General features: G+C 39.2%; 1 protein-coding gene across 2 annotated transcripts; it reads left to right on the forward strand.

The window, feature by feature from the left end:
- Positions 1-1,966: 1,966 nt before the first annotated feature.
- SP4 (Sp4 transcription factor) lies at positions 1,967-25,492 on the forward strand. Of its 2 annotated transcripts, none has more exons than XM_032182969.1 (6): positions 1,967-2,014; positions 2,640-2,740; positions 3,221-4,778; positions 21,606-21,834; positions 22,097-22,296; positions 23,384-25,492. In XM_032182969.1, exons 1-6 carry the CDS (start codon positions 2,008-2,010, stop codon positions 23,629-23,631), a joined length of 2,343 nt encoding a protein of 780 aa, XP_032038860.1. In that variant the 5' UTR covers positions 1,967-2,007; the 3' UTR covers positions 23,632-25,492. The 2 variants fall into 2 exon arrangements, with proteins under 2 accessions (XP_032038860.1, XP_032038861.1); XM_032182970.1 differs by lacking the exon at positions 1,967-2,014 and adding an exon at positions 2,480-2,527.
- The last annotated feature ends 1,704 nt before the right edge of the window (positions 25,493-27,196 follow it).

The raw sequence follows: 27,196 nt of genomic DNA on the forward strand, positions 1-27,196 counted from the left end.
CACTCTTTGCACCTTAGGGCCAGATTTTCAAAAGGACTGTACCTACGCATGAAAACAGGAATCCAGTGAAAGTTTAAAAGCTTCAGTAGGACTTAAGACACCAGTCTCTATTAAAAAAAATAGCCTTGCTAATATATTTGTTCAATCTTCGTGCAGCTTCTCATGTTTCATGAAGTGCTTGGCATTTGGGGTCCTCAGGGTCCTGCGCGTGTGGCCAGGCTGTGATGCCATGACCATCTTCCATGGGATGGGCCAGGAGCTCAGCCCTATAGCCCTATGACCCTGAGCCTGCTGGAACTACACTGCCGAGGGGCTGTGCCCAGCCCTGTCCCTGCTGTCCCCCTCACCAGCTCGAGGAGCCCAGAGGAGCCAGATGCACACTGCCAGTGACCTCAGCCCCACATCTATGGCAGAGAAGGCCGTGCTTCATCTCTCTGGTTGCTACCTGATTCTGCCAGCTTGTGCTGTGTGATGACCACCGGACCATCACCAGATCCTGTCACCACCCTGGCTCTGCTCAGACATGGGGGACTGCACCCAAATGGGAGCACCACCCCACAAGAATTGGGGTCATCACCTTGGCCCTCAGCTCCCTCCCGGGGCAGCCCCATTCTTCCTGCTCCCTGACACTGTCTAGAAGGCACTGAGCTTGGGCTGAGCTGTTGGCTGTGAGATAATGCCACTTGCTCATCTGAACACAGATACGCTGGCGTTTATAATGCCATTTCCTTATGCATCACCATGTGACCTGCATGCTCAGGGCACATACAACACCTATTAACGACCCAGGCCGTTTATATTTCATATCGTTTTATTTGTCTTCAACGGAAAGGCTTGGTGTTTCCACATTTCCCTCATTCCAGAAGCTTGAATCGAAGATCCAAAGCTTTGCCACCCACACACGTGTGCAGTACCACTGCTGTTCTCCCAGATCAAACTGGCGCAGGCAGGCTGGGTCCCACAAACCCTCCGCTTCTTCCACTACGCCACGGCCAGCCCTGCCTCAACCAGCGCTCCTCAGCACCACGGCATGGCGGCCAACGGGCAGCACGAGGGCCGGCGGAGACCCTGTGGAGGAAACCAGAGGCACAACCCTCGTTTCTCTGCCTTTAACGCGCTGCTGCCCAGCCCAGCCCAGCCCAGTCCAGCCCTGCCCGTAGCACCCCGCCATCGTCTCCCTCCTCGCCCCCTCCTAGGCCGTCGCCTGAGCTCGGCCGCCCCCCGCCCTGCGCATGCGCCGCCCCCCCCCGCCGCCGCGAACTACATTTCCCGGCGTGCCCCGCGCGCGGCAGCCCAGCCAATGAGCGGGCGGGGCGCCTGCGGGTAATATCCCGAGGCAGGTGTCAAGGAACCCCCCGGCACCGCGGGGAGGCCACGAGGGCCCGGGACGGGACGGGACGGGACGGGACGGGACGGGACGGGAGGGGAGGGGAGGGGAGGGGACCTGAGGCGGGGGAGGGTTGCGCTCTCCTCACTTCCCGCGCGCTGTCAGTTAGGCGGGCAGCCGCCACCCGATTGGCCGGCGCCGCGCCGAGGCCCCGCCCCCCGCGGAGGACGTCAATCAGCGCCCCGAGCCCGGCTGTCAGCAGCGCGTGTGCCGAGCGCGGGAGCCGGGCCGCGGCTGGCAGGAGGGGAGGGGAGGAGCCGGGCCGGGGGGCGGCGGTTGGGCCGCGGCGGGCCCCGCCCCCGGCGCCGCGCTCCCTCCTCCCTCCCTCCCTCCTCCCTCCCTCCTCCCCCGGCCGCCCGGCCCGCGGCTGTCACTCACGGCGGCGGGCCGAGGCCGGCGGCGGAGAGGCGGGCGGCTACGCCACAGCCCCGGCGGCGGCCATTCGTGGAAAAATAGGCCGGGCCGCTCCTCCCCGCTCCGGCTGCGACCGGCCTTCTCCCCGCTACCCCCCACCCCGCCCTCCGCCGCCGCCTCCTCCTCCTCCTCCTCCTCCTCCTCCTCCTCCTCCTCCTCCTTCTCCTCCCCCCTAGAGCGGCGCCTCGGCGGGGCATTAATGCGGGATGAGCGGTATGTAACCCCCTCCCTCCCGCCCTCCCTCCGCTCCTCCCTCCGCCCTTCGGCCCCCCCCAGCCCGCCCTCCCGCGGGCCCCCCCTTTTTTATTCCGTGTCCCCCCCCCCTTTCCCCCCCAACCCCTCTTACCCCGGCCTCGCTCCCCCGGCGTCGCCCCCCGCGCCCCCTTTCTTCTCGTCCTCCTGCGTGCCCCCTTTCTTCGGCAGCCCTCCCTCCCGTGCGCATCCCTCCCTCCTTCATTCCTCCTTTCCTCCCTCTTTCCCTCCCATGCACAGCCCTCCTCCTGCCCCCTGAAGCATCGACGGCCACTCAGTGGCCGTCGATGCTTCAGGGGGCAGGAGGAGGAGGAGGGTTGTGGGTGGTTTTCTCCCGCTGTCTCCGGGAGAAGGAAACCAAACCTCCCCTTTCTGGGTGTTAACTCTCCAGCCCCCATGGGTTGGGTTTCAAACCACGTTTCTCAGGACTCGCTCTTTTGTAACGATGGCTTGCGCCGTTGTTTTCCTGGGGAGGTGCGGGCCAGAGGCTGGGAAGCGAAAAGGGATGTGCTCGTAGGGTTTGTTGTTGTAGGAATGGAGGTGAATAATTAACCTGTTACGCTTGATATATTTTTTTTTTTTGCAGATCAAAAGAAGGAGGAAACTATGCCCACAGAGGGAGAGAAATCTCCCGAGGCAGAGAATAACAACAATAATAATAAAAAAGGGAAAACTGGAGGCTCGCAGGTAAAGCACACACACACACCCGAGTAGGGAAGTGCCCAAACTATTAGCATTTAAAATGAAATGTTCAGCTAACAGTGTTTCCTGCTCAGGGCATCTTTCTTTGGGCTGGATGAAATGTAGTTCTTTGGGTACAGTATTTTTACTGCCTGGACATGTTTTTTGATCGTGTTTTACAGTGATCAGATGCTTCCCATGTAACTGAGATCTTTTTTTTTTAAATTGTCCTTAGTATAGGAAAAAAAGACTGGAGTGAGGAAGTGGTTGAGGTCCTGGCTGTCACATACTCATTGATAACTGCTGGCCTATACTTAAAGATTATTTAAAGAAACATGCACTTCCTTATTCAGAGCTGTATCATTGGTCTTTATATGCAGAAACATACTTAGGTCTGTTTCCTGTGCAAATCTTAACGCTTACTCCTGGTGATCAGTACTGGTACTCTTCTCCTGAATCTGTTCTCTTTTCTCTCCCTATGGATAGGATTCCCAGCCTTCACCTCTTGCTTTGCTAGCAGCCACTTGCAGCAAAATAGGAACTCCTGGTGAGAATCAAGCAACTGGACAGCAGCAGATCATTATAGATCCAAATCAAGGTTTGGTGCAGCTTCAAAATCAGCCGCAACAGTTAGAATTAGTAACAACTCAGCTTGCTGGGAACTCTTGGCAGCTTGTTGCTGCTGCTCCTCCTGCTTCAAAAGAAAATAATGTTGCTCAACAAGGATCTTCTGTTGCCTCAAGCGCAGCAAGTCCCTCCAGTAGTAACAATGGAAGTGCATCTCCTTCAAAAACCAAATCGGGCAATTCTTCTGCAACGACCCCTGGGCAATTTCAAGTCATTCAAGTACAAAATCCAGGCGGTAGTGTCCAATACCAAGTGATTCCACAGATTCAGACAACAGAAGGTCAACAAATTCAAATTAATCCCTCTAGTGCTACTGGTATACAAGACATACAGGGTCAAATTCAGCTTATTCCTGCGGGCAATAATCAAGCTATTCTCACAGCTTCAAACAGGACAGCTTCGGGGAATGTTATCGCTCAAAACTTAGCAAATCAGACGGTCCCGGTCCAAATCAGGCCTGGTGTTTCTATACCGCTGCAACTGCAAACTATTCCTGGTACTCAGGCACAAGTTGTAACAACTTTACCTATAAACATTGGTGGAGTAACCCTAGCCTTGCCTGTGATAAACAATGTGGCAGCAGGAGGAGGCTCAGGTCAAGTTGGACAGTCTTCGGAGAGTGGAGCTTCCAATGGAAGTCAGCTAGCATCGACGCCTGTCACTACTGCCTCTGTTAGTTCAATGCCAGAATCTCCTTCCTCATCATCCACTTCTACAACCACTGCCTCAACATCTCTAACTAGCAGTGACACATTAGTGAGCTCTGCAGAAGCAGGCCAGTACACGAGCACAGCAGGCAGCAGTTCGGAGCAGACAACTGAAGAACCTCAAACCACCGCGACGGACTCTGAAGGCCAGAGCTCTGGTCAGCTTCAGTCCAATGGACTACAGAACGTACAGGATCAGTCAGGTTCTCTTCAGCAGGTCCAGATTGTAGGTCAGCCTATTCTACAGCAGATCCAGATCCAGCAGCCTCAACAGCAGATTATTCAGGCCATTCCTCCCCAGTCATTTCAGCTCCAGTCAGGGCAAACTATACAGACCATCCAGCAGCAGCCTCTGCAAAATGTTCAGCTGCAGGCAGTAAGTCCGACTCAGGTGCTCATCCGGGCTCCAACTTTAACACCATCGGGGCAGATCAGTTGGCAAACTGTACAGGTTCAGAATCTGCAAAGCCTTTCAAACCTTCAAGTTCAAAATGCTGGGTTGCCCCAACAACTAACCATTACCCCTGTGTCTTCAAGCAGTGGCACAACCATTGCTCAGATTGCACCAGTGGCTGTTGCTGGTACCCCAATCACACTGAATGCTGCCCAGCTTGCTTCAGTACCTAATCTCCAAACAGTAAGTGTTGCCAACCTGGGTGCTGCCGGTGTTCAAGTTCAAGGAGTTCCAGTTACCATTACCAGTGTTGCAGGTGAGTGGTCTGACAAAGTGGTGGGATTTTTTTTGTTGTTTACTGTTTTTTTTTTTTTTTTTTTTTACTGTTTTGCTGGAATAACAGATCATCTTTAACACTTCTATATTTCTATACTTAATACTTCTATAAGGCTTTTCTTTCGTAATAAACTTGAAACCCCTAACTGTGAGAAAATACCTTATCAATGAATTTCAAATTTCAAAATAGTTGACACTTCTAAACATTGATGAAACTAGTAAAACTCACTCAACTGAAGTAGAACTACTTGTATTTGTACCTTTCAAAACCTTTCAGGCTTTGGGAGGGAATGTGATACTCGACTACTAGAGCTTTGATATGTTTATTTTATATATAAATTGTATATCATTATATTTCATGCTATATATAAAAATATGAAATATAATGATATATAACATAAATATATATTATTATAAGTATATATTATATTTCATATTAAATATGAAATATAATGATTACATATGTGTGTGTTTGTATATATATATATATACAATATATATATGTATATGTGTGTGTGTGTGTGTGTGTATATACACACACACACAATATAATATGTAAACAAAAGCCAGCAACACAAAAACTTTTTTCAACCAGGCAATACTCCTTATTTCTGCATTGGGGATGTAGGATGAGGAAGGTGGCAGTATGTGAACTACGAAATCCTGGGTCATGACATGCATTTGTATGTAACTACGTTATACTCTGTACTAGCTCATAAAGCTGTTCCCTCAAAAGTCCAAATATTGCAGAGAGATTTGAATGGAGTAAGGTATGCTTACACACAGCGTTGATCATGTGACTTATTTTAATTTAAAAACAAACAAACCCACTTGTAACCACCTCGGTGCTTGATGATGAGCTCCTGACGTGTATTATGAAATGCCTGTGTGGTTATGCTGGTCTATTAGTTGTGGAAAGAGCTGCTAAAAGGTTCTAGGCTGGAATAAAGAACTTAGTTCTAAAATAAATTCACTGCAAGGAGTGCAGTGACCCATATGGGCAACTCTGTATGCAAAACTTGCAAACTTTTAGTATTATAGATAAAATTTGAGGGCCTCTTCACCAGTTTGATAACTGCTTACAAGAGCTTGGTTTAACTCCGTAAGAGCAAAAGGCTTCTGTTGTATTAGTTTTAATAAAAACTCATATATTTACAGTAACTCAACTGTAGTAGTCAGTTTTTAATACAAAACTGTAAGAAAAAATGTGTTTACTGTCCAGTCAACATGAAAAATGTTAGTATCGTATTGACTCTTAATCTGTTTTATATAATCATGTGCTAAGATGAAAAACGTTTAACTGGGCGAGGGATTGTTCAGCTAAACAGAAGTACTTCCAAGGAAACTAAACGTACTTTGACAATGAGAAATTTGCTATTGGGAGAATTTTGTCTGCTACAATGCTCTCCAGCATTTGATGGAACACGGAAATGCTAAGGGTTGGGTTGGATGATTTAAACTTTCCTTACATAAGGAACGTTACAGTGATGTTAATCAGGGTTATCTGAATTAAAAACTTGACCTTGTGTTTGGCTGTAATAGTTCAAAAATAATTGTAGGCTCACTGGAGCTGACCAGCTGCTACAACATCTTGCAGTCTAATTTATCTTGGAAAATTGTCCTTGATGGGAAAGTGCAGGTTGGCTACTGTTAGACAAAAGTGCCTACTTTGGCAGGGGGCAAAGGAATGGAAAGCCTGCTTTGGAAGCAGCTGAGATTTGGGAGTGTGGGAAAAATCTTCCTACGTGCTGTTCTCTTCTGCTTCCCTGCTTACTGATGGCTTACAACTGTGGCAGTTCAGACAAGAAATTCTGAATATCATCTTGCTCAGTTACCTTGTCTGCACCTCTGACTGCATGTGATGTCTTCTGGAGAATAGAGGGATTGAGATTTGTTACTGAGCAAGGGGAATGAGTCAGAAGTATGCTTCTGGAGAAGCCAAGCCTTACTCATAAAGGGTTCATATGTTACCTAAACTTAAACTGTATGACCGCTGAATTCCCCTCCGCCTTCCTCCCCACCCCTATGCCCAGGTAAGCTGCTTCTGTAGGGTTTTTAATTTTATACTAGCAGCAGTGAGTCCATCAATCATTCCTCCGTGTATGAGGTACTATTTATGTTCCCCAAGACTTAAGGTTATGGAGATAGAACTTCAAGAATGTGAGAGAGAAATAAAAGAAGGAAATTATAACTTCTCTGCCTCTCCTGTAAAACTTCTGATCGCTATTCCGAGAGCGAGCAAAGCAGCATGGAAAGGAGAGCAGAGAGCATGATGTTCAGTCCTTGTGTTAATGCTAGAATAAGTGTTCAAGGAAGAAATGGTTACAAAATAGAAAATTAGAAACATGCAAAAGTCTAAACTTTACTTGCCAATTATAAGGGAAAAGTTGTCTTGTTCAGGGCTATTAGTTTCCTCACATTCACTGTTGTGTTTGTTTTATTTTAAATTATTTTTGCTATTATTGTTACTGGACGTCTCCAAAAAAAATAAACTGCTCAGTTACCTCAACATCTGCAGACTGATATTTCCATTCTCTTTCCTGCAGTACCTGAGCTTGTCAATGTGAACTCTTTTTGTACGTTAATTGAACTCTCCAAAAGTGGATCATTCACTACAAATGAGCAGTGGAAGTAGGTGTTAGAAATAAGGAGTACATAGGATGTCCAGAAAGTGTCAGGGAAGAGATGGAGTGAAGGATTCAACCCTTCCATTGATTCAGGTGCTCTAGCCTTGTTAGGACAAAAAAAAAAAAAGTTTTTATGTCCTTTGAGCAAGCTCAACTGATAAAGCCAGCCAAGTTTCAGGGGGAACCAAAAAAAAAAAAAAATTGTAATAAGTAGCTGTCGGAAACAACTGTTCTTTTATTTGTGCCATATGTTTTTCATGGACATTGTTTTTTCCTAGTTATTCTTACAAATGGGTAATTTAGGTGCCTTTTTATTAGTTTTTCAGTAATAAATGAAACAAAGCAATAGAACTCTAATTGCAAATAATAAGTTGTGGCTTAAAATTCTTATGGAAATGTTAAGCTATAGAACTATGTTGGGAAAGCCTATTTAGGCATTTTTTTAATTTTTTTTTTTTTTGGCTTAACAGATTCTAAATTCCAATAGAGACAGATCTCACATTGGGAAGAAAAATACTTACATCTTCGAGTAAATGATGTATTTTGGTTTGCTTTTTTATAACCTTTGTTATTCTGCTTACTGTCCTAAGCTGTGTAGGCTCTACGGTAAACCAAGAAAGATGAAAAAATGTTTGGTGTGCTTTTTCTTTCGTAGTTGTTCAATTTTTAAGCTAAAATCTCGAACAGGTTGCTACTGGTAGGTACCACGCTTTCAGCTGTACGTTGTGCGTGGTCAAAAAGGAAGGCAAAAGCAGAGTTCTCCTCATGTCTTTTCATTTTCAGACCCACAGGAGAATTCATTCAGTATCAGTGATGCAGAAGGAAGATATTTTTTTCTACTGTGAGGGGGACTGAGAGCTGGCACAGATTGCCTGGAGAGGTTGTGAAGTCTCCACGGATGGAGACACTCAAGCCCCATGGTCCGGGGCAGCCAGCTCAGGTGCCCTTGCTCGAGTGAAGGTTGGACCAGGTGGCTTACAGAGCTTGCTTCCAGCCTGCACCACCCTGTGATTCTGTGAAGCTCTGCAGAGAAGATGTACAAAGTGTCAGTCAGAAGAATAATTGAAAATATAGGGGCAAATGGAGGGGGGTATGAAGAGAATCTAGATTGAGGAGGATAAAGAAACTAAGTGAAGTGCTAATCAAACAATAGACTACCTAAAAGCAGCTGTGTTTACTTTAACATGTAGGGATCTACAAATATCTGCCTGGCTATGAGGTCAGTACCTGTTGTGGACTTTAAACAAGATAATTCTGTGCAAAGTAAACTGCGTTTTTTCTGTACTATAAGAATTAACAGTTGTTTTATACATGATTCCCCATGGAATGGAATAATCTTTTGTGTCATTTGGATGTAAGATAGATGGTGACATCCCAAATTTACCCCATATAACTTTGGGGACAAGCAGGTGCTAGATAGTTCTCTTGCCTTTCTTTAAAGCTTCTGCTGTGATAGGTGTAAAATCAAGATCAAGGATTCCTCTCTCTTCTTAAAATAGGGTAGCTTCTACCTTTTTAAAGCATATTTTTATGCCCTCTTAATTGTCAAGATGTGTTAATTGACAAAAGTGAGTCTGTGGAAGGAACTTGTAGTACAAGACGATTCTAAGAAAATAGAGTTCATAAAACAATTTCCTTTTGGTGGGCTAAAGGTTTTTTTGTCCCTCCAACACATTGATCTTGAAGTATGTTTGCATTAGGAGTAGCACAAATCATGAATATTTTTGTGGGTGCTGATGAATATGGAGTGAAATAAAACGTCTGATTTTATTAAGACAAGTTACAGACAAACCACGAATATGCAGCATTTCATTACAATGTAAGGGATTTGTGTGCCCCCTGTTCTTACACAGGGGTCTTCAGAAGAGGTAGTAAGCTGCTTTTTCATTTTTTATTTTTTTTTTTTTATCATTTTTGCTCACATTGGAAATATATTGATTTTTGTCCTCATGGTGGAAACAATGGCTTTTCAGAATTCCCTGTTTCTTATGAAGAAAAAATAGTAATAGATCAGCGTTGTTTACCTCTCGAAATAATTTTGTTATGTGACAATGGTGTTTAGCTCTCCTTATATGGGACGTTTTTGTTTTAAAAATAGTGAGAAATATTACTTGTATTGCATACAAGTGTTTGGTCCAAGCTTTGTTAGTTGATTTAAGCAAGAGTCCCCAGATCCCACCACGTTGCAACTCAAGTGCAAGCCATTTTAACCCATGAGCATTGGCACGGCCTGAATTATGGGGAATCTGGAGTTCATCCACCTAAATAACATGGAAGAATGACTAGTGTTCAGTTTGCAGACTGGCAATACTGCAGCTGGAGAGTTTTAAGAGTCTTCTGCAGGGATGTGCAGAAGGGGATTCTAAAACAGTTGGTAATGACCATGAAGTCCAATACTTAGTGTTCTCATTAGGGGACGTCTTAACATGTAATTGTCCTTCTTTCATACCCTATAGTATATAATATGAGTTACTAAGGCTTTTTTCTCTTTCTTTTTGGCCAGATACTTTCATTGTTCTACTGTTACTAGTTACGCAATTTGGTAGTACCTCCAGGTCTCTTCCTGTCATGTACTTCTCAAATTTGTCAGCATCCATCTTCAGCTTGTTTTTCAGGCTTTCTCTTCCCTTTGCTTCTTCATTAACTCTTCTTGTGTGAGTCATTAATTCTGACTTGCTGTTCAAATGCTGAAGAGACTGGTAACAAAATGTAAATGTTCTGCTTCAGACTTCGCAAGGGAGTTTAAAGAATTTGTTAAAATGCTTCAAACAGGAATAAAATAATAGTCCCAAACTACATGCATATAATCTATGAGTTAAAGGAGTTTCTGACTAAATATTTAGTTTCTGACCATGTCTGATGCTGACTACATGCAAGAGTAATGGGTTTTCTGAGGTACGCTTCCCACCCTTCAATGATCAGCAGCTCAGGTCTTCATGAGTCACAAGTGCTATATTTTTTTTTAGTACTTAATAATCTCTAGATTACTTTTCTTCCATGGATTTGCTTTTTTTTGAGTCTGTGTAAATTTTTGACATGTTTATTACTTGTCTGCAGTAAATGCAGTGTCTCAGTTGTGTAAGACATTTTATTTAATGTTCTCAGACCACTCTATTATGAGAAATTAAATTGATTCACCTTAGTACCACTCATGATCTTCTATTATCTCTGCCATTTTTGATATTATGATAGTTATTGTCGGAAGGTGTTTAGCCTGAAGTCTTAGAATTTTACACTTAAGCCGTCAAATGAAAGAAAAGCATCTTCTTTACAGTGTAATTGGTGGCTCTCCTTGCTCTTGTTGATGCAACAGTGGGTACGTGTAGAATCAGAACTCAGTAAGTTGAGTAGCTAAGCAAGGAGAGATGTCTGCAGGTGGTGACAAGGTGAAAAGGGTTCAAAATATCCACTGTGTATAGAAGCAAACTGGCAAAGGCAATTGCCAGGTGTTGAAGTCACAGAAGCTAAAGGGTGGTGGCCCTGTGAGGAGGTTTTCTGAACAACATCCAGTGCTTCTGTGGATGCTCATTGGCAAGTGAGCTGTGGGAAATACCTGGGAAGAAACTAGCTGCAAAGCTATGGAGCCTGCAGTGGAAAAAAGTATGAAGAACAGGGCTATTTTGTGCAAAAACAGAACAAATACAGGAGTTCTGCTTAGTTCTTGCATTTTTTTTTTGTTAGTTTGCATTTTGAGACTATAGTTGGAAAGTGAATAGCAATTTAGTGTAGTTCTTCCAAAGTCATGAAAGGTCATTCGCAGCTCTTCTCAGGTTGCCTTCATCTGAGAATTGTTGCAGAATCACAGAGTTCTAAATATTCTAGCACCCACATTCTTTTCAAATGCTTCAGAGTAATTAAAAGTACTTAGTCTTCCAACAACAAAATTACTCTGTTTGTGGGATTTTCTTAAACTGAATTTCAAAACAGTGGCAGAAACAGTTTAACAACAAACTGTGCTGGTGACAGCAAACACTTGTCTAGGTGATGGCAGCTTTAAAATCAAGTGTCAATATTCTGTTGTAAACTTGATGTGTAAGGTGTACACAATCTTCCTATTCAGCTAACTGGAGAATCACCTGGTAAAAATGCCTCAGTAAAATAAGCCTTTGCCTTGCCTGTCAGTGGCAAGGCATGACAGTTGTTGCTTCCAGGGAAAGGAGGAAGGGGAAGTATTTCAAGTACCAGCTTTGGTCATAATTGCAAGGTGAAACAGGTTTCTAATGAGCCATTTCTATGCTATCAATTTGAAGAATTAGATGCAAGTTCTTAAGCTCTTCAAAGTAGAGCATTAGTAAAACTATTTCCCAGTTAGAGTATGTGGTCTTACAAAAACATTTGAGTGTTATGGGTTCTCTAAGAATATCAGTTTTTGCCCTCGCTTCTCTAGTTCCCTGTTGCCAAGAATCAGAATATGTAGAGCAGGAAATCAAAAGGCAGAACTTTCTTGTTCAGCAAATGTCAAGCAAGCACATGCTTATGAGTGATGCTGCACGTCTTCATCACCTTGTTAGTATTTAATTGTTTTTGTTTTTTTAAGAGCGCTTGGATCAATGCTAAGCTAACCTAATTGCTCCCGGAAAGGAGAGAGATTGTAAATATGCTTCCCCCACTCCTGTTTTTAATACCTTCCTCAGTGTAACATGCATTATATTATGATATACTTAGTTTCATGTGATTTTGGTAGTGGTAGAAGTGAGAAATTCTCAGTGTTCTAACATATTAAAAATGTTGGATGTTAATGATTATTTCTTACAATCTAACTCACATAATGGGAAATCATGTTCCAAGGTGAATGGTTAATTTTGAGTATGAACAGTATTGTTGAAACACAACTAAACTTCTTAAATAGTTTGCAATTTGATAGATAAAAGTTAATAAAAGTTTTATTCATATGCTGTAGTGTAGTAGTTGGGACTGCATATGAAATGTAATTTTCATGATTATTTTGCTCTTGTCATTAAACTTTCACCAAAACAAGCTCCAGACATCCACAATCTCCTGAGAAGCTTAGCATTTCAACATCTGTTTAGGTTAGTTTGGGGTATCATTTCTTCAGATTTCTGCATTCATCCATTCTTAGAAATGAATAGAGTTTGTGGTATTTAATACTACTGACAGTGGCTAATAGTCATGTACCTTGATCAACCAGTCTTTAAACCATGTTATCCCAACGTGCATAATTAGTCTTGCTAGACTGGCAGACTAATATCATTCTCGTGTAAAGAAAACATCCGGTTAATATCCTCCTGCCAAAAGCAACTTGGCACACATCTTAGGTACAAGTCTGGCTTTCCTTAATCATAGAACGGTTTCAGGTGATGTGACCACTCTTGCTTTGAGTTTCTTCTGATCTTTTTTCAAAGTTTTTTTTTTTTCTGAACTCTAAGAGATATGTGCCTTGTTTGTGTTGTTTCCTTGGCTGTTGGGAAGCTACTCTGTGTAAAATATCAAGTTTTTCAATTTGTTCTAAACCAGAAAGGAAGAGCAGGTGATATCAAACATACTTTTTTTTTTTTTTTTTTTTACAGGAGTGATTATGTTACAGAAGAGCTGGAAGAACTGCTGAGGGTTTTGATCTTAGAGAGTTACATGGCCTTTATAAGATATATAGCTCTCTTGTAATCTTGCTAGAGCCTTTATCAGGCAAGACCAGTTGTTTCAGCTTTAATAAACAAATTAATCTTTATCGCTAGCATTTCTTAATTCTGAACAAATTATCAAATGATACATGACTTAGACAGGAAGTTAGCTGACTTCAAAACTAGGCTGTTGAAAGAATTTTCCATTTTCCAAACTCCTGTGCATAGCATCATATTTATTTTTATCTCAATCAATATGAAGATAGCATTTCATGTAGCCAAAATGTTTATTTCGAGGACATTTGTAAACCTAGTCAAGTGTGGACTTGAAAGCGTAAAATATGTCAACCATCTAAACTGTAGTTAAAAGCAAACAAAAAGACAATACTGAAACCTTAGTTTGGGTTTTTGTTTATTTTATTGTTTTTTCTTTCTCCTGTCAGCCTCCTTTCAAGATCAGGCAATTTCTATTTCCATGGTAATATACAGAAGTTGAACTGAGGTGCTGAAAAACAGACTTCCTAGAAATCCCAGAAAGCAGTATTTTGATTTCTGTATGTCAGAACTGTGTAGGATGTGTATGTAACTTCTTTACTGTTACAGTTCGGGAGGTAGTCAGCTCTTCTAGTCAGGCTGTAGAGACTAATAATCAACAAGGTTCTTGCCTTATCCCCATTTCAAGGTAAAGGGGAAGAGATGGAAAAAAGAACTGAACCAAGTTCTGTTGTGGCTAAAACCTGTAAAATAACTTGAGAGTTGGGATGGGATGATAGAGGCAGATGCTCAGTAAAAATAAACTTTAAAAGCTACATTTCTTATATCTACAGCTAGTTCCATGCAGTGCACCTAACATTCAACAGCACACTTGGTAGTTGGATTTTCAGTTATCTATCTGCTCTAAGGTTCAATATACAGGGAGCTACTTACTTTCATCCGCAGAGGAGTGTTCTCAAACACTTATCCTAAATGCACTTTTCTATTTGACCTCTTAATACAGGAGAAAAACGTAATTATTTTTTTTGAAAGGACCTTAGCAGTAAGATAAAGTGTTTTTTGCTGTTTCCAGCTCCTTTAAAATATCTAAAAACTGAACATATTTTATTTCTAATTGAAGCCTATTAAAATCGCAGCAACAATCCCGAACAATTAGTTATTGCCTTGCTTTGACTGAAACCTCTACTTGGTTGTGCGAGGCTAAATTTTGTGAAAATGTAGGTCCATGTCTGTTTCCTTGTATTGTTCCCGTATAGATCTTTTTGTGTTGTATTTGTGAGAGCTCTTTGCAGAGTTTAATAATAAAGAGAAAATAGGCTTTCAATTAAAGGTAATACAAGCTGGAAAAAAAATTTGTCTGAAAATACTAAGTTGACTTCAGGCTGTCCTAATGCACTTGTGAAAAGCCTTAAATTTTTTGAAAAGTTATTAAAGTACTTTCATGAAACTCCTTGGTAATTGTTTTGTTTTTCTGTGTTGCCACTATGATTCTTGTACAAAAGAAAAAACAATACATTTTTTTTAAGGTGTTTAAAACTCTACAACTTTTTTCTGCCTTAATCCTCATGCTTCTTAGTAGTATTTTTCACAAAAGCTAAGTTTATTTGTGATGCTGGTTAGCAACTTTTGAACAAACCATCCCATCTGACGTGTGAAGAAAAGTCTCTTGAGGAGAAGATAGATTCCTATGAATATTGTTCAAGTCAGAAACAGGGAAAAATAGAAACTTGCTGCAATGTCCCTGTAGGCAGTAGAAAAGAAATCAATCTACTTGATACTGCAGTTTGTACTGGAAATTGTAGTAGCATCTGGACACAATGTGTTGTGACAACCGACATTTCCTACAGTAGTTGGTTGGATCCAATTCCTTTCTCTACTCCAAACTGCTCTTCTCTGAACACTGTGTGGGTCCATTGCATCAACCCTTGAGAAGTTCCTATTCTGGGAAATATTTCCTCTGACATATAACATTTCTTTATCAAACATTTTATAAATTACTACTTCAGGACAAAAGAGAAGTTAGCATTGTCTGCATAATGTTTAAGTAGCATCAAATCCCATTGTCTTCTGTGTCAATATTGAAACTCACTGTTGTCTTCACGTTATGTTTATTTTTAAAGCATGATTTTTTCATCTCATTCTTCAGCATGAAACTTTGCCAGCAGGTGATGTTAAAGATCATCTTTTCCAACTATATTGCACTGAGATGTTTAAAATTTAAAATCCTGGCTGATCTTAAATTGTCATTTTTCAAGCGAAATAGTAGGCGAAAGAATGTTTGCAAGCTGACTGCAGTTAAAGTATGCAGAGAGGGGAAAGGAGCTGAGACCTCTTTTTTCCCCATTCTTTTCTATCAGTAAGTTGTTTAATGGGCAAGTTGGTGTGTCAGCTCCAGCACTTGTAGAACTTTGAAACTTTGCAGCTTGTTATTACTTTTACTTACATGTCCTCTAGCAATATACATAGAGATATGGGTGTCAGTTGCAACTATCTCTTTCATTTTTAGAATACATAGTTAAACAAGTTTTTGGTTTTTTAACATTAGCCAGTCTGGCTCCATGTACATTTTGCAAAGCATTCCGCAGTTTTTGCAGTAAGGTGTATGATACGGAGATATCTCTCATTAATGCTGACATCTCTGTGACTGCAGAATGCTGGCTGCACAACAGCAACAGGAACTCAGTGTTAATTGTTTTGGGGAACTGAGTGATAGAAACTAGAAGTGTCCTTTTCTTGTCTTAATTTCTCTTCTGTCCAAGATCCTTTTTTTTTTTAAAGCTTGACTCCAGTGACTTCTGTGGATTGTCAAAGTACAGCCTTTTCCGCATCCACCATACTTGTCTCAAAGAGTAGTTTTTCATTCTTACTGCATCAGGTGAACAAGAACAGTGTGATAGGAATGCATGTGCAATGTGTAGTAAAAGGAAACTTTTTGATTTAGACTGACCATGGATGGCCGAGCCTAATGACAATGATTTTCAGTTGTAGATCACTCTGTAGCAAAGTCGCTCTACAGGAAGGTGTTCCTTAGGTTGTATACATTAGCTTTCTTTGTCATTTGGGTTGTGTTACGGGAGCTCTTATTTTGCAAGATAGCTTTGAAAACTAAAATTGATATGTATTCTTATGATATTTGGCTTTATAGGAAGTACCTGAAAATGTTTTCTTGCATGAACACATTAGACTCGTATATATAAGAAAGTATATGTGATGTAACTGTTAAGATGCAGGATTGTGGTTTTCTTTTCAAAATTGGAAGAAAACGTGGTGCTGAAAAACAAAAGATGCGCAATCCTGTATTTTGAGATGTCATTTATTAAATGCTTAAGTGTTTAAGATTAGTGACTAAAATTATATACATGTAAGTCCTATTTGAGAAGGTCTATAGGACCTTGAGAAGGTCCTTCTATTTGAGAACGTCTATAACATTCTCAATTGTATCTTCATAATCGTATATGCAATATTCTAACTAGTGAGAGGCTTCCTGTGCTTGGTTTGCAAAATAAATTCCATATCAGGTTGCCTTGTGGTTTTGTTTGATGCAGGCTGACATGCAGTGGTTACTATCCAAAAGAAAGAGTACTTATACCTGAGAGAAATAAAATCAAATGCAGTAATTGGTGTCAGTGTTACTTTGTGCAGTAGCATATTGTTGTAACTTAAAGTTGTAACCTGACAGCACATGCAATAAAGTTCAGTGATGATTTTGTTGATCAAGAATGTTTCACAATTTCAGAAATTGTTTCACAATTTCAGAAAATCAGCATTAAAAAGAAATCATGGGAATTTTAAGAAAAACTGTCTTCTAAAGGCAGCTGTAAATGTGCGGTGACTGCTTTGACAACTCATCTATAACAACACAGATGAACTGAAGTGTGACTTTGTTTATTCCCTCATGTAATGGTTTGTTTAGAATTATTTCTGAAATCTGTGTTGAAACATGAGAGCTCTTGTTACTGAAAGGCTTGATTATGGACGGTGAAGTATACTGATACTAGGTCTTGTGGTTTGGAGTACATCAGAAAGAAATAATGTTAAGTGATCTCATGATTTTAGCACATTTTTTGGAAGGCTTTAAATGATATTTTTATGCCCCTAGTAGCAAGCCATATGGATTATTTTTAATACTCACTATAAAGTGATGCTAGTCTTTTCTGTTCCTCTATGTGTAACGTCATCTCAACTACTTGGTTTTAAAATCAAGTGTGTTTTTTTGTTTGTTTGTTTGTTTTTTAATTAAAGCTAAGTTGATAATAGGAAAAAGTACAACAGTGCATTTGACAAGTTTTAGTTCAACTTATCTGGCTACTAGCACTGAGGAGCTCTGGCACCGTGTTGTAGTTTCTACTGACCTGTTAAAAGTTCTGGGGGACATCAGAGGCTCTGCTTATTATGATACAGTGCTGGGGCATTATATAGATAAGAAAACTATTCTATGTTTTAGTATTGCTGCATATTTTGGTGCAGGGTGTTGGTCAACGCTCGCCTGAACGTGAGCCAGCAGTGTGCCCAGGTGGCCAAGAAGGCCAACAGCACCCTGGTTTGTGTCAGGAATAGTGTAGCCAGACGGACAAGGGAGGTGATCTCCCCTGTACTCAGCTTTGGTGAGGCCGCACCTGAAGTACTGTGTTCAGCTTTGGGCCTCTCACTACAAGAAGGACATCGAGGCCCTGCAGTGTGCCCAGAGAAGGGCTACAAAGCTGGTGAAGGGCCTGGAGCACGAGGCCTGTGATGAGCAGCTGAGGGAGCTGGGATTGTTTAGTCTGGGGAAGAGGCTCAGGGGAGACCTTATTGTTCTCTACAACTACCTGAAAGGAAGCTGTGGGGAGCTGGGGGTTGGCATCTTCTCACAGGTAACCCAGTGGTAGGACTAGAGGGAATGGCCTCAAGTTGTGCCAGGGGATGTTCAGGTTGGAAATGAGGAGACATTTCTTCACAGAAAGAGCAGTCGGGCACTGGAACGGGTTACCCAGGGAGGTGGTGTCACCATCTCTGGGGACGTTTAAGGAAAGGTTGTACCTGGTGCTTAGGGACATGGTTTAGTGGGTGACACTGGTGGTAGGGTTGGACCAAATGATATTGGAGGTCTTTTCCAACCTTTATGATTCTATAAGTTAAAAAATAAAAAAATAAAAACAGATGCACATCTTTCTATCTTGGTAGCTACTAGTGTGCTAACTTCTTGGGATGCTTTTTCAAAAGTACAAAAAAAAAAAATTATCACATATCTGTACTTCCTGCAGTCATTCTTTTATCTCAATAAGCAAACCTCTATGAATATTGTGTCCTGGATCTTTAAATAAAGTTATTTGCGTGATATTTTGGGAATTTCAGAACCTTCTGTTCTGATCTTGGTTATGTGGAATTCAAGGAAAGGGAAGTTTAAAATAACTCCGTGAGCTTAAAGAACTGAAATGTTGATTCTCTTCACATTGGTAATGTAATAACTGTATTAATGCCATCTGAAAAGCAGTCATTTAATTACTGTTTAACTGAAATCATATGAAGAATGTAACTCTTTGCCTGAGCAACCTTACTTTTGTCATTTTATCTTTTGTATTTTTGCTGTCACCTTTACAGTTATTATGAAGAATTTCTACTGAAATGTATTGTTATATCATGTTAAATAAATAGATAGAGATTATAGCTCAGTAGTGTGTATCCTATTCCCCCAGATGCTTATGTGGACCATGCATGCCTTCCTTGGAGAACAAATGAAAAAGATGGGGGAAGGTGTAGGATCAATAAAGTACGTAAGCAGCAGTGCTGGATATTATGAGGAAGTATCAGAAGACCCTTGTGTGGTTGGCTGTCTCATGACTTGGACTGAAAGTTGGTTCATATCAAATCAGCACAATATTTTGGGATGTTAGAAATGCTGAACAGGCTTCCACATAAATGCATATTGGTCAGATCAAGCAAGAGTTATGTGTCAGACATTCATCACTCTAGCAATAGTCATGGAGTAAAAAAATAGTCATCCTGCCTGAGCAGGATTTGAGTTTTGAGTGCCTCAATTCACATTGTACTGAAATGGCTTTAGTCTGGCAGCCTGGGAAAAGTTGTGTTGAAGCATTAATGTCAATTAGAGAAAATCTTAGAGAAAAAAGAAAACTGGGAGAAAACAGGTCATGGGGCTTTTTTTTTTTTTTTTTTTTTTTTTTTTTTTTTTGTCAAATAGGACTTTGACATGGATGGAGTAATCTCTCTAACAGGCTCTGATGGCAAAGAATAACTTAATGTGCTTGAAAGCACACCTGACTGTGAGAATAGCAGCAGATGCTGCTGTGGGTGTGACTGTAGTACACGATGTATCTTTAGTTTTGCAGTGACAGTCGCTAGACTGCCATCACTTATAGTGCTCACCCTGTGGATTAAAGGAGTTTACATCTGGGGTCTGTTTAGCACACTGAGAGCAGTTTGTGTCTCTGCAAAAGACTACAAGCAGAGCCAGTTCTTCTTGTTAACTTATTTACCTTTGGCTGACTAAAAACTACAGCTGGTTTTTAACACAAGCAATCACATTAATGTGTTAAGATAAGTATTACATATAACAGAAACAATCGGCCTTCTTTGACTCTAGCTATTCATAGCATTCAGTACTTCAGCAGCTTAATGGCCTGACATGGAATTGCCCATGGACTAGCACTTTGGAAGCTCATGTCCTGTTCTGCTACTGCTAGACCCAAGTGTTAGATACTGCTATCTGCCTTTATACCTCACTGTTCTCCTTAACCTATCCTATTCTCCTTCAAGAATTCTTGTGAGTGCTTTTCTTTCCTGTTATTAAATAATTTTTTTTTCTAGTATATTCCTATTCTGGAAAGAAAGTCTTTCTTCTAGCCTGGATATATGGAGGCTCTACACTCAAGGTTAACGTTTTAATTCTTTTTCTATAGTTCCTCTGCTTCCAATTCCAGACTCTTTGTAGAAATGTTTTTCTTGTATTACTGTCTGTCTATCCAAAAAATCCTGTGAATTCCAATTGAGTTTCAATCATTATCACTTCTGGGTTTGCCCTTGTTCGTGTCAGAGAACCAAAAGTACTCGGTATCTGCTGATATTTGTGGCCTGCTAAAGAAAACATGGAATTGGTGTTTATTTATATCTAGCTGAATTGAGTGCAAATTCCAGAATGAAACCAAGAGAGTTTACTGGTCAGTGCTTCTGGTGAAAATAACCTGGTACTGACCCAGGCACAACACAGATTTATTCTATTTCCTATAGTGAACTACAGCCTGTTGGATGACAGTCATGTCACATTGGGAGGTTCTTCAGTCCTAACCTGTTAGTGTTTGTTAGGTTTAGTCTATGGGTGTTATCACGGCACTACACAACATATCCTGCCCAGGCAGATATTGCTCCTTAGCAGTCACACGAATAAAGTAGTTGTTATTTCACACTGTTGTATATGAACTTGCTTAGTAGCTAGGCAATTTAGGCTTGAGTGTTCTTCTCACTCATGTCTGTGTTGATTTCTATTACAGATGCCTGAGAAGTAAGTTTGAGTACCTATTTGAATATCTCTGAATCATATTACGTCTAAGGGATTTCAGAGTTTTAAATTAGTGCTTCAATACTGCAGACTTTCAGGTCTTGGAATATTGAAGTCTGTTCTTGGGAATTCTGGTTGGTCATTACACTCTATCAATAAGTAGGTAGAGTTTCCTCTTATTTTTCATTTGTATGAAGTTTTGAAAATGACAGTATCTGATGATATTTTTTTTACCATACCTGTTACCTGGAGGAGTGGTATTCAGTGTTGTCAGACCGCAGACATCTTTGTGTCAGATTGCTTGTCATATTATTTTCTCAGACCCTATAGTCTATAACTTTTAAAGTAAATATAATACTACCCTACTGCTCAAGAAACTTCACTTCTTACCTAAATGGGAATACTCTTTATTTTGCTTTAATATCAAGATAATTGTCCTGATTTCCTTTGATCAAGAAAACCAATGAGATTGATAAACTTATGCAGTGAAATTGAAGTCTTAATTCGCCATGTCAGTCTTTTAATTGTATTTGATTCAATCTGCTTTTCCAGTCTTTTTGAAAACATACTCCCTTCTGCAAAACAAAATGAACAAGCTAGCGAGGCAGAGCTTAAGGCTGGACCTATGACCCTTCTTTTTTTCTTTTTTTCTTTTTTTTTGTGAAAGTTCCTTTGTGGCTTAGTGTTTAGTCAGTACAGATTGTAGAAGTGACTTCTGTATGTGTCATAAAATAACTTTCAAAATGAGCTAGTTGAAGTTTTCTGAGTGTAGGTGTGCTTCTGTGTTTTCACTGGCAATAGATTTAACAAAATCTTACACAGAAATATTGTCCTCTCATTTATCTCAGCATTTGGGGCTCGGGGTAGGATTTGTTAAACTAATTCACATTTCTTAATATCATTTGCAGTCTTGTACTGTTCTAGTAACATTAAATTACGTTAAGCAGCACTATCTGAGTTAGCAGGTACATCTTCTTGTAGTATTTCAGAAAAATGGCTAGATTTAATATTTGTTTTATGATTCTTTTTAAGTAGTTTAGTTTTCTATAAACTATATGAAACTTATTTGTGAAATTACCAAGAAAAGGTAAAAACACTGTCTTGTTTTACAGGTCAACAGCAAGGTCAGGACGGAGTAAAAGTACAGCAAGCTACAATAGCTCCTGTTACTGTAGCAGTAGGTGGCATTGCTAATGCAGCGATTGGTGCTGTTAGTCCTGATCAGATAACACAAGTACAGCTGCAACAAGCTCAGCAAGCTTCTGACCAGGAAGCACAACCTGGCAAGAGACTGAGAAGAGTTGCCTGCTCATGTCCTAATTGTAGAGAGGGAGAAGGAAGGTGAGTGTAAACTTTATCAATACATAAGTGTAAATTTTATCAATACATATTTAGGCATCTTGTCATGGCTTTCCTCATTTGGGCTTGAGATTTTCTTGTATTGTCTATGTTGTTTATTGCTATCCACTAGAAAGTATGTTTATATATTTATTTTCAGAGACTACTAAATTATAACTGTATCTATTATCATGAAGTATTTTTCCTAAGCCAACTAATAATATTTTAGAATAAGATTACTTACCAGTTTAAACCTTCTCTTTAGAAGCAGCAATGAGCCAGGAAAAAAGAAGCAACATATCTGCCATATTGAAGGATGTGGAAAAGTTTATGGCAAGACATCTCATCTTCGGGCACATCTGCGCTGGCATACTGGTGAAAGACCATTTGTATGCAACTGGATTTTTTGTGGCAAGCGATTTACAAGGAGCGATGAGTTGCAAAGACATAGAAGAACCCACACAGGTTGGTCAGCCCTCTCTTTATACATAGTACAGTAACTCTGAATCATAGTAACCATGAATAAATAGTGATATTGAAAATCTCACTCATTAGGGTCTCTCAAAATTACTTTTAAATGTAAATGCAGTAACTTGAGACAGTGAAAGCAGTAGATTTCAGCTTTCATTAATGCAAGCTGACTGAGTAATTAAATAAAGAAAGATCTGTTCAAATTGTTCTGTACGTATCCTAGAAAGAGACATCATCATCGATGATGTAAGTTAGTTATCAAAATTTGACAATTTTTCTTGAGCACATAGGATTTGTCATGGATTAGGAGTAGTTCTCCTCACTTAGATTAGCCCCGGCCCTTAAGATTTTTTTAACCTTGTCCATTCATCAGATTTGGTGGTTTGGGGAAATTGCTTGACATTTCAGGTAAGAACAAATAAAGCAAGATCTCCTAACAGTTCAAATTAGAAAGGTGGACCATTTAGAAACTAAGCTTTATTAGTCGTCATATTTCTAGCCCAAAGAAGGCTTTATTTTCTTCTTCCCACTCAAAATTAAAGCTTCACAAGGTAACACCTCAAAAGAGGTCTAATGATATTTAAACAGTGTTGGAACATTTAGTATGGTGATTTTTTTTTTTCTTGAGTTTGATTTTATACATTTTCATGAGACAGATTCATGGAGCTTTGGGATTCAAATTTGTGTCCACATTCCATTCTTGTAATTGTAATCTAAATAAAAGGTTTTTTTTTAAAATGCTATCAAGTGCTTCATTCACTGTTTGTACTTCTGCTACTCTGTCAGATTTATGGAAGTTTAGGAAAATTTTCTGGTGATCGGAAATTCAAACTACTCACCAAATAATCATAGCATAGCAAATGTTTGTTAAGAGCATTTTAATAGTGAAGAGTAGATTGCCAAGAACTTATGACTGTAAACTCATGACCTGGAAATCAGACAGGTAGAGACGAAAGTATTGTATCCTTTGAAAGATAATTTAAATGTCAAAAAGGAAAGCGTCAGATTTAAATGATTAAACAAAAAAGCATTTGGTGCTCTCTTTCACTAACGTTTTGGTTTCATCCTTCTTTTTAAAAAGGTGAAAAGAGATTTGAGTGTCCTGAATGTTCTAAAAGGTTTATGCGAAGTGACCATCTCTCGAAACATGTCAAAACTCATCAGAACAAGAAAGGTGGTGGAACAGCCCTTGCCATAGTTACCTCAGGAGAACTGGACTCTTCAGTTACTGAGGTTCTTGGTTCTCCAAGAATTGTCACTGTTGCTGCCATTTCTCAAGATTCAAACCCAGCAACCCCTAATGTTTCAACAAACATGGAAGAATTCTGAAAGGATAATTTATATGGACGCCTAGTGCTGCACTTAAGTTTACATACCTTTCAGGATATGGAAGTGGGCTGGTAAAGTGGATTACAGAGCAGGAAATCATGTTTTCAGTCTTGACTTCTGTAATTGTTCCAGGCTGGAGGGTCAGCATGGGAAGTGTACACTGGTGCAACAAGACGAAAATTTCAAAAATACAAACAGCGCAAATTGATGTACTGGATAAACAGATGGGGGAATATTATTTCCATACTGTACTTTTTTAGTTATATGTCTGTATATCATGTAATGATTTTAAATGAACTTTTCCCCTCTCTTTTGGCATTGTATGTTAAAGTGTTTGATATTGTCTGAATTTACAATGTAAAACAGGGTGGACCGTGACTAGAATTAATATCGTTTGATGAAGGTACTTTGTTTTTAATATAAATTTGTAATATTTTCATGAGAACATCTTTTCCCATAAGAAACAGCAAAACTGAATATAGATTGAATGATAGTGAAAATAGTTTAGTTTTTTGCTCAGTCCACAGAACATGTCAGTTTATTTTGGCCGTCTTTTCTCAAGTTTTGGAATTAATCGAATAGCAGCTGGATGATATGTGCTTGCTGCAAAGTGAATCTGAGGTGGACCTCAGATTAATTTTGACCACTACATTATAGTAGTGTGTATAAATGACAATCAGTGAGTTGTAATTCCTCTCTTTCTTTGGAGAGCTAAGGTTATGTAGAATTAGTGTATACAGTAGGAAAGATTAAACCATAGAAAGATATTAACATACGATTTTACAAAACTAATGGTGTCTTTATGTAGGATAAAGAATGAATACGGCAACTTTTGGGTCAGTTTTTAGTATATTCATATTTTAAAGCATCAGCAGTTCATTTCTAACTCATAGGTAACATGAATCATAAAAACTCAATCTTAGATATTTATATGTTTTAATTTTGTTAGAATTCATGGAAATCAATCAGAGAATTGTCTCCATGAGTGTTGTAGATCATTCTTCTGTATCATCTTCCTGTAAATACTAGTTTGTTGGTTTTTTTTTTGTGGTTAATGTGATGAGTTCTTTATGCTTTGACTTAATAGCCAAAGAAAAGAATTAATTACCACATTTTAACCAAAAAAGGCATTGTAAGTAAACATTTTCTCTCCTTTCCCCTAAATATTACTGTCTTCATTTTCTCTTCAAGGATAATATGTGGGCTGGTAATAAATATCTGTTACCTGACAAATCTTACATTGAGACTCCAACCACAAAACAAGATGGGAAAAGAGGAATATGGTTATCTTTTTATTACGTGACTTTTGATTTTAAAGGTTTGGTTATATTTTCAGATGAGTCAGATTAATAGGAATATAGAGGAAATGGAAAGCAACAATAACACAAAACTGCATTTCGTACGTAAAAACTGCCGTACGTAAGAGGAGGAAAGATGGCCAAATATTTCATGCTCAGGATTTTGAATTGTTTCCCATAATCATAAATGTAACCTTTTACACATATAATCATTTGGTAACAATTCTCATGATCTGTATTTTTAAAATTTATACACCAAAATATTTTTGATGTAACAAAAGGAAGTACAGTGTAAGAAGGTTAAGATTTTTGTTTGTTTTTCCTGCAAATTACAAAGGGAAGAATGTGTTTGGTAACTGTTGGTTTGAGATGCATACCAGATACCTTGTGCATTCTCTCACAAAACGTATACTTCTCATCTGAATACTTTATCAATCTTGTGGTGTTTTGTGTATTTTTGAAGCAAGAGAAATACCAATCATTGTTTACACTGTGTACACTTTAGGCCAGCCCTTTGTAGCAAAATATTAAACTGAAGGTATTTTATACTTTCAGTTTACATTTAAAAAAAAAAAAAAAAAAAGAAAAAGCTTTGAGATTAAAGAAAAACAATTTTACACTGTGGTTATAAATTTCAAGTTTCTTAAAGCTTTTGTAGACTTGTAACAGTCTTTAAATTTTAGTTGGGTTTTGTACATTATTTTGTATATTTTATTTAAAGTACTCTTAACTGATGTATCTGGAATTAAAACATCAGACTCAATTAGATGTTACATTTAATACAGATGAACATTAGGTAGTATTAACTGTTAATTTTATTATATAGGAAATGAAATGTCAAATATATATTTTATCATTATGCTTCACAATCAGTGCTATAAATTTCTTTATGCAAAGAAAAAGTTTCTTAATGTTATTACCATGTTTCCTAGAAGTTAACAATTTTTGTAAACTGAAGTTATGAGCATTCTGCACAACCATTTCGTATATAATTTGTTCATGCATACTTACATATGCAGATAGGAAACTGAAGTCATTTTTAATTGATGGTGAATCCCTATTGTAGATGTATCAAAATCTAAATCTGGTTGGGTTCCTAGCATCTAAAGTACATTAACTTGTGTTAGCAGGTGCACATTTTACCGATGAAATTAGAAGCATTTTGACAGTCTGTTCTGCATACCATTCTGAATCCACTTTTCTGTCTTAAAAGGATCGTAAATTTCAACGTCCTTTATTTGACTCAGTGGGATATAGCTGTTGTAAGTAATAGGGCACAGATGTGCAGTAGTATCTTGTTTAATGGCATTTCACTGTTCATTCCCTTTGCCACCGTTAAAAAATTTGCTTTATTGTAATTATCAGTGCAAAGTGTATTTACCATGGTAGAACTCCAGTGTTAGACTAGTTTTTTTCTTACGATATACTTTTTTTTTGTTAGGTTTGTGTATGTGTTGCCGATTACATTAGAAATTGGTGTTAAGTCATTATTTATCACATTCTTTCATGAGAGCAGTAATAAAAGTGTGTAATCTAGGAGAAAAAGTTAATTTGTCAGAGTTAGGTAAGCATGATGTTTAGGTCCTATTTTTCAATTTTATAACTGTTTTATTGCAACAATATTTGTATTTAAGTCTTCATTTTAATGCCTTGTGGTGTTTTTTTATGCATGTCACTGAATTGTCATCCCGCAAGAATTGATGTGCAGCATAGGGTATTAAATCTAAATAATGATTTTGAAACAGAAAAATAGTTGATGGTAAAAAATGTAAATGTTTTGCAAAAAAAAATCCTTATAAAAAGTTTTGTAGTAATATTTCACTTGTAAATTTTTCTAAGAAAAAAAATGGAAAAGGAAAAAAATGAGTAACATTTCCCCACATCTAGAATTTAGAACTTAATTCTGCCAGCAAAGCCTGTAAGGCACTAATCTGACACTTTTACAATGCTGATTTGTATTTTTTTTTTTTTTGGTGGGTTTGGAACTAAAATCATGTACAAGTTGTTGCCTGCAATAACATTTTGCAAGTAACCTATTAAAATTCCCTTGAGTTTAAAAGGTTTCTTCATTTAATTACTTATAAAGCAGCAATGAATTATGTTTGAATGATAATCTGTTCATCAAGAAGAACACTAGAAAGCAAACGCTTCTCAATGGGGAAAGGTTGGCAGCAGCTTCTGGATTTGTGTAATTAAGACCTGCACTTGCTGGTCAGCGTTTCCCAGCTGGCAGGCTCCCGGCAGGGAATTAAAACAGCAGATTCTAG

This window comes from Aythya fuligula, chromosome 2 (assembly GCF_009819795.1).
Source record: "Aythya fuligula isolate bAytFul2 chromosome 2, bAytFul2.pri, whole genome shotgun sequence".
NCBI classification, from domain to species: Eukaryota; Metazoa; Chordata; class Aves; order Anseriformes; family Anatidae; genus Aythya; species Aythya fuligula.